This window comes from Tasmannia lanceolata, unplaced genomic scaffold (genome assembly GCF_043159265.1).
Source record: "Tasmannia lanceolata isolate RefF3 unplaced genomic scaffold, GAP_Taslan_0.1 ptg000021l, whole genome shotgun sequence".
Lineage (NCBI taxonomy): Eukaryota > Viridiplantae > Streptophyta > Magnoliopsida > Canellales > Winteraceae > Tasmannia > Tasmannia lanceolata.
The window spans coordinates 11683396-11695465 of NW_027518698.1; the positions used below are offsets into that span (position 1 = coordinate 11683396).

General features: G+C 42.2%; 1 protein-coding gene and 1 pseudogene across 1 annotated transcript; one reads left to right on the plus strand and one right to left on the minus strand.

Moving 5' to 3' along the window:
* Positions 1-731: 731 nt before the first annotated feature.
* LOC143855464 (uncharacterized) lies at positions 732-2887 on the minus strand. Its single transcript, XM_077365580.1, has 3 exons — positions 1646-2887; positions 834-1576; positions 732-771 (listed from the first exon to the last, which is right to left on the minus strand). The coding sequence occupies exons 1-3, from the start codon at positions 2885-2887 to the stop codon at positions 732-734; spliced, it is 2025 nt and encodes a 674-aa protein (XP_077221695.1).
* Positions 2888-9005: 6118 nt separating this feature from the next.
* Positions 9006-9930, plus strand: LOC143855465 (F-box/kelch-repeat protein At1g67480 pseudogene; annotated as a pseudogene).
* Positions 9931-12070: the final 2140 nt, after the last annotated feature.

Here is a 12070-nt window from a genome sequence, read left to right on the forward strand (position 1 = left end):
CGGCTCTCCCTGTTAGAGCAGGCTTTTCAAAAAGGTACTTCAAAGGATCCATTCGAGACAAAAGTAACACTCTATGAGAGAGTAGGCAATGCCTAAGCCTTTGGGTTGCCCAGACAAGTGCTAGACACGTTTTTTCTAAAGAAGTGTACTTTTGCTCGTATTCCAACATTTTCTTGCTCAAATAATAGACAGCTCTTTCATGCTTGGTTTCAGGATCTTGTTGAGCAAGCATACAACCCATAGCTGTATCAGTGATTGACAGATATAGTAGCAAAGGTTGCCCTGAAATTATTGGTGCAAGCACAGGTGGTTCAGACAAGCACTGTTTAATTTTGTCAAAGGCCTCTTGGCATTCTTTTGTCCATTCCTTAGATGCATTCTTCTTCAGCAACTTGAATATGGGTTCATAGGTGGAGGTTAGGTGAGCTACAAATCGGCTCAGAAATTGGATCCTTCCCAGAAAACCTCTAATTTCCTTTTCTGTCCTTGGAAGAGCCATTTCTTGGATTGCCTTAATCTTTTGAGGATCAACTTCTACCCCCCTTTGGCTGACTAGGAACCCCAACAATTTGCCGGATGTGACACCAAAAATGCATTTACTTGGGTTGAGGCGAAGCCGGTATTTCAAGATTCTTTGGAAGAATTTTCTCAAGTTCCCGAGGTGATCTTCTCTTTCTTTTGCTTTGACAATCATGTCATCTACATATACTTCCACCTCTTTATGAATCATATCATGCAATAGAGTGGTGGCGGCTCTTTGGTAAGTAGCTCCTACGTTTTTCAAGCCAAATGGCATCACCTTATAGCAATAACTGCCCCATTGTGTGATGAACGAGGTTTTGATCATGTCTTCGGGCGCCATCTTGATTTGATTATAGCCAGGAAAGCCATCCATGAAGGATAGTAAGGCATGGCCAGCAGTATTGTCGATCAAGACGTCGATATGGGGTAAGGGAAAGTCATCTTTAGGGCTTGCTTTGTTCAAATCCCTGAAGTCCACACACATTCGCACTTGGCCAACTTTCTTAGGGACTGGTACAATGTTTGCTAACCATTCAGGGTACTCCACCACTTGTAAGAATCCCGTGTCGAGCTGTTTTGTTACTTCTTCCTTAATTTTTAGAACCCATTCTGGTTTCATTCTCCTTAGTTTCTGCTTTTTTGGTTTTACCCCTGGTACCAATGGAAGCTTATGTTGGACGATTTCCTCGCTTATTCCTGGCATGTCCTCGTAGGACCAAGCAAAGACTTCTTTGAACTCATACAGAAGGTCCACTAGTTCCTCACGCTCCTTGGAAGTTAGTGTTTTTCCGATTCGTATTTCCTTAACTAGTGTTTCGGTACCAATATTTATTACTTCAGTTTCTTCTTTTAAAGGCTGGGCTCGGCGTTCCTCCTCTTGTTTAAGCAGTTGTTGTAACTCAAGGGGAGGTTCGTCGGCCTCCTCATCCGAGGAAGGTTGTTCACTTTGATTATTATCATTATCCGAAGCACAAACATCAGAAGAAGACACAAGAGGATACTGAGAAATAGATTTCATTGAAGTGAAAGCAAGTACATTCTTATTGAAACTATCCTGAACAGGCTCAGGATTCACAATGGAAGTAAAATAAGAAATAAAAATATCAGAATTTTCAGAAATGACAAATGGATAAGGGAGAGTATCTGCACTCCAGTTGGAAGGGACACAATTAGCTGCGGTAATGAAGCTCTGAGGATTAGCATATGCAGAATCTTCTCCAATCGCTGCAATAATAAGGCAATCTCCTGGGAGGAGAGACTTCAGAAGGTTTGGAGCCAAGCAATCCTGCCAATCTTCCTCTGTATCTGTGGTCTCAGTTGGTTCTACAAAGAGGGACCCCAAGAGTCCTGGAGTAAGGTAGTCCTGCCAATCGATAGGGGGTTCTGCAACGGTACTGATGAGAGGCTCTTCTGGTATTTCCAAGTCATAGAAGATTTCAATCCCGCAAAGAATTCTTCCCGTGTCCGGCTCAAACCACGGCTCTGCAAACCCGTGGTATGGAGTGGTTTCTCCTCCTCTGGTAAAGTACCCGTTTAGAGACAATGAGTACGAAGGTATCGAGATCACACCCCCATTTCTGCGAATTTCATTTCTTCTCATCATTTTAGCTTTCATCTGGTTCTTTTCTTTGTTTGTAGGTTCATATCCCAAGCCAAAAGTTCCCTTCATAGGTTCAACATCAGGCCACGACACCATGCCCTGTTCGTGCCATCCCAATCCCATTCCAGGGAAAAATCCCTGCCTCTTCATCATTTTGGCAACTGAGGGGTTGAGGGTGCAAATGACCATGGGAAAAGTTTCTTTTGCTGCTTCTTCACAAGTGATCTGTGCAATTTCTAAGGAAAACCCATTCAGCATGATATCTTTTCCGGTGACAAGGAGTGACTTTTCTTTTGAAATTTGGGTGACTTCCAAATCTTCATCACCTCTGACGGTGATTATCTTGTTGTTCTTGATGAATTTTAGCTTCTGGTGAAGGCTTGAAGCAATGACCCCCTCTTTATGCAACCAAGGGCGGCCTAACAGCAGATTGAATGAGGTTTTGATATCAAGGACCATGAAGTCTACTTCGAACTTCTCACCTCCAAGAAGGATTTCTGCGGTAAGAATCCCAATGACATTTCTTCGGGTGTTATCATAAGCTAGGATTCCTTGCTGGGAAGGAGTGAAACTTTCGGGTCCAAAACCCAACATGGTAGCTGTCTGGAGAGGGCAAACATTTAAGGCTGACCCATTATCAACTAGAACAGAGGGAATTCTCATGCCCTGGCAGACAATGGTAACATGGAGGGCATGAATGTGATCACGACCTTGAGGTGGCAAATCCTGATCGGTGAAGGTTATAGACTTGGCGGCACTAACCATGGCCACTAAGTCAGCCAATTGATCCAGGGATCTTTCAGTTGATACCTGTACTGCATTCAATTCTTTGAGCACTGCCTCTCTATGCTAATGGGAAACCGTTAGTAGACCCCACACTGTGATGTGGGCCTGATTTTTCTTCAATTGTTTGACAATCTCATCATTCTCTTCAGCAATTCTCTTTTGAACATGATCCTCTACTACCTCCCTGGCCAAGGCTGCTGGATTTTCATCTCGGAGCTCAGGAGGCTTGAATACCCTACCTCCCCTCGTAAAATGCTGGACCTCATCACATTGAAGCTCAAAAGGATCAAGGTTATCATATTGAAAGATCAGAGGGGATGGAGGTTCAATTTTATGGGTTAGGACTAAGGGTGCAACTTCTGGTTCATCGACCTCTTCCCAACGAAAGTAGTAAGGCTCAGAACTGGCATCAATGGCACATATTAGAGTTGATGGATCAAATTTAGGAACATCAAGGGTGATCATTCCCACTTGGGCGGGTGGGGGTAATGCATGGTTTGGGAGAGGGTTATTGGTGATATTGGGTTTAGGAGGAAAAACTAGAAGATCATTCTCAAGCAAGTCTTGAATAACATGTTTAAGGGCTATACAACGATCTGTAGTGTGCCCAGGACCTTGGTGGTACTCGCAATGTTCACGGGGATTGTAGTTTTTCGGCAGAGGGTCGGGTGGAGGGCGAGGGGCGGGTAATGTGATTTTTTCGCGGCCAGGCATTGTTTTAGAACCGCGGAGGGGGGAGCAGGTAAGGGAGTAAATTCTCTTTTTTGCCGAATAGGAGGTTTAGGAGGATCCTGGCTGTAGTCGAAAACCATCGCTTTCTGGGCTTGGCTGGATGAGGCAACATTATTGACTTCTTTATTGGGAGGGAAGGGCTTCTTGAAGTCACTTTTTGCTTGAACAGTCCTGGCTAGAATTCCTTTGTTCATAGCATCTTCAATCTGGGTCCCAGCATTGATGGAGAGATCAAAAGTAGGGCAATACTGCAGTGTCATGTGTTGAAGCATTGAGGGGAGGAGGTTATTCAGCATGATCTTGCATTGCTCCTTCTCGGTAGGGTGGTCCATCATTGAGGCTGCCAACTTCCTCCATCTTTTCACAAAGGCGATAAATGTTTCCTTAGGCTCCTACTTAGTTGCTTCCAGATCCCGGATAGTCACCTTAGACCCATCATCGTATGGAAAGTGCTTAATGAACTGTTCGGTGATCTCATTCCAGCTCTTAACTTTCATTTTGTCTAAACCCAGATACCATTTACGTGCAACATCGGTTAGTGAGATAGGAAAGAGCTGGACATCTACTCTGGATTCAAACCTTGGGACTGCGATCGTATGATGAACATTTGCACATGAGCAGTAGGGGAACCAGTACCATTGTACTTATCAAAATCTGAAATTTGGAAATTCGGAGGTAGACGGACATGAGAGAACAATGTAAGATCATCTGGGTTGAAAGTGCTTAATTCTCGGCTCTTGATCCCTTTTACTTCTTGAAGTAGCAACTCAAATTTCTTAGGAAGGGACTTGTCTTCTGGGGTAGGGACTTGAGTGCGATCTCCCTCATCATATTGTTCTTGATCTTCGACAGTCGGAGGAGACAGATTGGGTTGAGGGTAGACCTCAGATGTGGTTGCTATAGACTTTCCTTTTGTTGTGGGAGTACCAAACTTTTCCTTTCATTGGTCTTTCATGATCTTATTCTCTTCACGAAGTAAGCTCATCTGATGGGTGAGTTCGATCAGCAATTCCTCAACACGAGGAATCTGAAGGTTTTCAGTAGGTTCAGACATTGAGACGAGAGTGGGAGAAGATGGTGACATTCTCACGAGACGAGCGGAAACTCGGGTCCAAGTTATTTTTGGATGATCAATGGTGAATATAAGAACTCCTGACAAGGAAAATATTGGAAGTTTAGACACAATAGTACTCCTCACTAAAAACATACATCGGTTAGAAGGACTAATTTTACACACACATTTGAGGCTGAGAAATTTTCCATTGAAAAAGATGGTCTTATTTATTTGAACATTGAAAGAATGCGACCAATAGATTGGTGAGGCATGATCCTCAAAGGGGATGCCCCTTAAAGGTAATGGCATTTTAGGGGTTTTAAGGATGCACTCGAAGAAGATGCCCCTAGTTTCAGGGGAGAAAAAAATCCTAAGCCAGAGTTATGAGATGAGTCCTTGAAATGGAACCCTGGTCTAAAGGTTATCAACCCACGATCAACGAATCATTGATCAATGAGAGATGGGATTTCCTAGATCTAAGAGCAATGAGATTATTATCCCAACCTCAAAGGCATTTTATTTTTGTGCTTTACTTGGAGGGCGCAATTCCTAACCCTTAATCTAGCGGAACCAAGTGGTTTGGTTCATGACTTTGTTCGTGTTCCTAAGACCGACCGTAGCCATTGGAAGATGGACTACGGCCTAATCTACATACGGAGGGGTAGGATATCCTAATCTAAGCTCACACACACGTGATGTACGCATGTTCGTGCTATATGCATGTGTGGGGTAAACTAGGGGTAAGGCCAAGAGTTCCCTTAGCGCGAATCCATGTTAGATTTACTCTACCGGTGTCCAAAGTAGCAGTACATGAACCAACAGATCCGTTTACGCACCATAAAGGTACTAGGCTAAGGGTGGAATGCTTCTCTAACACAGAGGCACCGGGTCATGACCTCCCAGTCAACCATGTTAGATAACACTCCGGGTTCCTAAATAGGACGTGTGTGAATGTGATATGCAAGGGTATAGATGCAAGTGATGTAATTGTGTGCAATTTGGGGATTCGCATCTAATGCCCTCAAGTCCTTTAATTAATCTTTTGAAGGTTTAGGTGATGGATTATTCAAGTAAGCAAACAACATTTTTCTGTTCTTTTTTTTCTGTTTTTTTAATTTTTGAGTTTTTTGAATTTTTTTTTGTGTGTTTTATTTCACATTTATCCCATTTAATTATAACCTAAATGACTAAAGCTTTTAAAAGTTATAAAGTTAGGTAATCAATCCCCAACAGAGTCGCCAATCTGTGGATCCCGTCCCGGAGGGTGGGGTGGTCCCACGAGGGTGGTGTGTCTTGTGATGATGATAGCGCCTTTGTCCACTGGATTTGAATATGGTTGCTTTTTTTTATAAATTTAGGATAAAAATCCTAACTTCACGAAAGAAGCAACTAACTAGAGTCGCCACTTAAATTAGGGATCTAGGACCCATGATTAACTCTGTTAATTTGGTCTACGTTTTGAGTTCTGGGTAAGTTACCTGGTTACGAGGTCGGAAGGTGTACCGCACGAAGTTTACAGCACCAACCTTGCCTAACTTTTAAAAGCTTTAATTATTTAGTTTTAACTAAGGGGGAAATGTGAATTTTATTAACCTAGTGCATTTTAATTGTTTAGCCGTTCACAGTTTAGACTCATGGGGGCCAGGAGTGCATCCTACATGCAACTACATGCTTATGTGCCTATGTGATTATTTTGAGATTGATGAGATTTGATTTGAGTTGAATTTGATTAATTGATTTGAGGTGAAGTGACCTACGCTATATGAACCTAGATCTAATGCAATGGACCTAAGTTGCATCTTAGTATTTCTGTGAGAATTTGGATCCAAAAGTTCTATTGGGGAACCTAGAGTGCCACTTCTAAGTTTTTCAAGCCTAGAACCTAAAACTTAAGAATTTGGAGGTTTAGATTTTGAATTGAAGTTTTCCAATTTGATGTAAATTCTTAGATTCTTTAAGGTTCCTTTTTTTTATTCCAAAGAGTTCCAAGTTTAACAAAGTAACTAAGCATGCAAAAACCAAAGCAACACAACTAGCAAGATGGCTAAACATGTGATTTCTAAGCATATGATGAGGACAAATAATAAATAAAGAAATCTAAACATGCAATTAATCATGTGACTAAACAAAAGGAAACATCTAACATGCAAAACGGTCTAAGGAAAAGGAAATGGTGAAAAGGGAATGGAAGAGATGAAGAAGGGTGTTGAAAATGAAAGAGACAGAAGAAAGGAGCGGAAAGGTGCGGCTGAACTTGGGAGTGCCAAGTTGCCTACATAGCCCATGGTGGGGATCAAGCCACATGTAGTTCCATGGGGTGGTTGAAATTAAGAATTGGAGTTGGGATTTGGATTGGCTTTAGAAGCTAGAATTAGGAATTGAAGACTTGGATTGGAAGCATGGATTGAGTCACAAGGACATCATTTTGGGAATTTGAGAGAGGTGGACTTGCGAGATTCGGCCAAACGGATTTCGACATAGGGATGCAACTCGGTTAGGGATTTGGGCGAATGACTGTAGACACCCCATTTTGACCATGCCCTAAACCATCCAATTTTGTGTAAAACCCCATCAAATGAATGAATAAAGGTCTCAAACTTCATCCTAGGCTAGCTTAGGATCCCAGCTAGGTCCCTATAAAATTTCATCGAAATCCGAGTTCGTTTGCCTAGCGAACGAGTCGAGCAAAGCCGTAGTACAAGTTCGCAAAAGGAGGGTGAATTTATCTGGTAGGGGGGGCGAATTTATCTTAGAACGGTGCGATTTTAAATTAGAATAAGACACGATTGTGTCGCGCGCTCATCAAAAAAATCGCGCAAAACCGCGCGCCAATCAAAGGGACTAGTGCCAATATCAGCCCCATATTTTCTATAAAAAAAAATCTGTAAATGAAAAAAAAAAAAAAAAAACTTCTGATTTTCGCTCGATCAGATCTGAGATTTTCCGATCGAGATTTTCCATTCCCCGATCATCTTCTCCGGCAAGGATCCGACGAATCCGAAGCCGATTGCTGCTGGCTATTGTCTCTAATCCAAAGATCCCTCATCTAATCCGGCCTCAATCCGACCGAAACCCATCTTCTCCGATCAACCTTTTCCGGTGGGATTGCCGAAGCTCCGGTAAGGCAAGACAACTTTACTTTCATGCTATGTCTTCATTCTTGTTTCTTACAAAGTCTGAAATCTATCATTCCCTCATATCCAAACCCTATCTCCTTCTTCTCCGCTCAAGCTCCGGTCGAGCTCCGGCGAGCACAGATCTAAGAAATTGATTAGAAAAGACAGAGTAAAATCAGATCGAGAGGGAGAGTGTGAGAGACCGTCCCTTCCTCCGGAGAAATGGAACTCGAAAACCCTAGCAATGGCAAAACTCAAGCTTCCGGATCTATGATTTCTGCTGACAAGCTCTTCTTAAACGGAAAAAATCCATCCAATGAAGCTCTCATCTCACTTACAGAGGCCTCCTTTAGTAAAGATAATCTTTCGAAGGTCTCCGATTTTTTTTCGATTATTCCCTTTATAGCAAGCAGTATTTCTAATTTCTTGGCGGAAGGAGTTTAGGGTTTAATATTCGTTCCGATCCGTAAGTTGAAACAACAGAGGAGATTTCAGAGCCTGGTTCATGCGAAAAAGAGCAGAGGAGCTATACTCCTTCATGTTGGAGCTTGAGTTTAAGTGAGGTGTTCAAGAGTAGATCGATAGGTATCGTGGCATTCAATTGTAATCGAGAATTTTCGCATGAGGAAGCTATTTTCTTTAGATCTTCTGCATCTAGCAGTGGAAATAGTAATCCAGTTCCTCCACCACCCAATAATGAGAAGCTTTATTGGGAGAACCCTTGGGAAAGTGGTGCAAAAAATCAAGAAAATGACAAGGTTCGAGATAGCTCCCAAAGCCCCAAGGACTTGGTTTTCGGACCAGAAAAGCAGTGCCCAGAAAGACAGGGATTTGCTTCAGGTCTTGGGAGAAGTTGTTCATTTTCATCTTCAGCGTTCTACAGTGACCCAAGTGGATCTCCTTCTACCAGTAGTAATGCTCCACATCAATCAGCTGATTACCCAATTTGGTAAGTTCTATGGCCTTGACTGGTATTGGGGCAATGCGTGAGGGAAAGAACAGTTTGTATAGCGCAAGACTTGATTTCATTGTCTTCCAATTGATATGGAAAAAGTACTACTCTAGTAGGAGCAGATGTGCAATGGCATTTGAAATGGATCGAATCAAACCCAGAAAATGGTCTATACTGGCGGCTCAGATTGTCCGTTTTACAACCTCTTTCGAACCCGGCTCTCATAAAATTCCTTTAGGCGATGGTTACCATGAATTCCTATGATCCTTCTTTTTTTCTGTCTAACAGTCTTGATTCTTGTTTCCAATAACCATATGAGCAGGTCTGTTGGAATATAGTCAGTGTATACATTTCTTTTGATTCGTGTAGCATCTCCATTTCTTTTGATTCGTGTAGCATCTCCATTGAGAAATGCCTGCACTTGTGAGCATTCAGAAGTGGTCCACTGAATCAGAGATTTATTTTTCTACTGCAACACAGAAAAATCCATAAACACGTTCGAAATTCACCACCCAATTAATGCCGCCAGTGCGGTCCTGCAATTACTGTCCCATTTTACCTGGTCTGCCTGATGATGTGGCAAAGTACTGCCTTGCACTCATCCCTCGCTGTCACTTCCCTGTTATGGGTGCTGTGTACAAGCGATGGAAGTCATTCATCCAAAGCAAAAAATTCATCACTGTTAGGAAGGAGGCTGGAAGGCTTGAGGAATGGCTCTATGTGTTAACTTGTGATGCAGATGGAAAGGGGAACCATTGGGAAGTTTTGGGTTGTTTTGGAAAGGAACACCAGCTGCTTCCGCCAATGCCTAGTCCGGTAAAGGCTTCGTTTGGGGTTGTTGTTCTTGATGGGAAGCTTTTGGTTATGGGTGGTCATATGGTCGATGTTGGTAATGGGTGTGTTTCAGCAGATGTTTATCAATACGATTCTCGTCTCAATAGATGGAGCATGCTAGCAAAGATGAACGTTGCTCGTTATGACTTCACTTGTGCGGAAGTTGGTGGTGTGGTGTATGCGGTAGGGGGGGTTTGGAGCAGATAGTGAGAGCCTATCAAGCACTGAGATGCATGACCCTGACACTAACAAATGGACCCCAATCGGGCTCCAATTATTATTTCCTTCTTCAACAAGCATCTCGCTAGCAATTCAGCGAATTGGATTTTTCTGAGGGAAACTTCATCGGAAAAGAAGTTGGAAGTCTCGTTGGCCATTTGAAAAGAGGAGAAAGAGTAAATTCAATGCACAAGAATAGCACTCTGATTTGAAGGTCGAAGGTAATCCAAACAATCCGGATTCAGGTAAGTTTAATTTTGCCTTTGATGTTCAGCCTTACATGTTTTCTATAATCATTTGAAGATATTTTGCTATGCTTGTTATGGTTAGGGTATCGATTTGAACTTTGGAGTCGAGGTGTTGATTATGCTTTTCTTTGATATCCTTGTTTTACGTTTTGGTCAATATAAGGAGGTTGAAAATGATTTTTACATTTAATATGACTTGATTAATCTTGATTCTCTGATTGATTTTACTCATGAGTATATTGTCTCTATTTGCTTACCCATTTTGAAATCCAAAATGCATTTTCTACATTGGGAAGTAGAGGAAATGTTCATTCTGTTGATCTCATTGTCATTAAACTGTGAATGTATGATTTTATGGTCCTCCATAAATGATGTGAATTAAAATTTCCTAGATAGTTGAGATTTTAGTTTCATGTCAGTTTACTCACAGGATATGTTAGCACGATCATGTTCTTATTAAATTGTGTATTTCTTTTGTTCTTTGCATCCTCCTATCATTGCAAGGGCGATGAAGGCGTTAGCCCAAGCCCATCATTAGGGGACTTGCTCAGTCCAAATAACTCTCCCCTCCTTTTGTTATAAGACTAACCTAGTCTTTTAGACAAGAACCTTGAATATTAGAAGCCCATTCATTGCAAGGGCGATGAAAGAGTAATCTTGAGCCCACCCTTTTAGAGAGACAAGCTGTGTCTCAGGAAAATTCAAACTTTTTTAGGAGACTGCCTGAGTCTCTCAAGCAGTTATACCCTCACTAGAAGACCAACTTGGTCTATTAGTTGCCTCTCCTTGCATCATTGCTAGGGCAATGACAAGGATATTTGGAATCCACCTCTCTTTTAGGAGACTTGCCTAGTCTCATTAGCACCTTTCCTTATTTCCCCTTTCTCTAAGAAGACATGCTTTGTCTAGATAGCACCCTCTCATATAGTGTGGACCCCGATCCGAGAGAGAGGGGCGGAATGGGCCCCACGCTGAGTCTCAGTGGATCATCCACGTGAATGGAGAGCTCTACCAAGGAACTCTCGAAAGAAGAATGCCTCTCACATCATGAGTGGCGATAAAAAGGTGAGATACCTCTCGATTCGGGGACTAGCCCAGATTCGAGGCGTACCTTAAACAAAGAAGAGTCGCCATCCAAGGAAAAAGGCAAATGGGCCCTGGATCCCATACTATGCTCTGTTGCAACGGATAACCAGAGATATAAAATAAGGTTCGTGCCTGGTTACGAATTCGGAAGGTCTAAAGAGCACCTCATCCGCCCAAGTGCAAACACCTGGTCTCTTATGCCATTTACTTAATAATTTTGAAGAGTTTTGGGCGAAAATCATATGAAATGGGAACATAAATCTCCGAGAAGACGTCTATCTAATCATGCATGTCTCGGAGGAATAATAAACACACATAAAAGAAATAAAAGTGTCACCTGAGAATAACTAGGTTATGAATGTCAAACCTAAATTGGTGTCTAAGTTCTGATGTGCAAACACATGCATGCTACAGCTAAAAGCATAAGGTCTGCGCAATAAAGTAAGAAAACACTGCAAAACATAGAAAATGACTCGATACCATACAACCCTAAGACTCTAATCTATACCTAGGCCCGAGTCTTTAGATGATCTGATGTTCATCCAAAGAAGCCTACGTATCCCCGCCTACACGAGAATCAAGGCAACGTAGTTCTTCGCACCTATTCTAAGCTATGATGCCTAAGACATCTAGACCTCTATCCTAGACTCGATCTAAAAGACCGGACTAGTTCTTAAAGCTTCTTGTGTGATTATTTAAATTCCAATGGATTGTAGATTTTAGGACACCATATATGCCCTAACTAAATGCAGGTTAGCCCTAAGCTAATGCAGGTGGTTCCTATAATCTATGTGTAGCTAGGCTGTATATCCTAAGAAAAACAATAGGATCTATCGCATCTTAGACCTAGTCATCAATTGGCGATGTGGATCGCCAACTGACCGGACGGAGGCGTAAAACTCCTAGCTAGGACTCACTCCT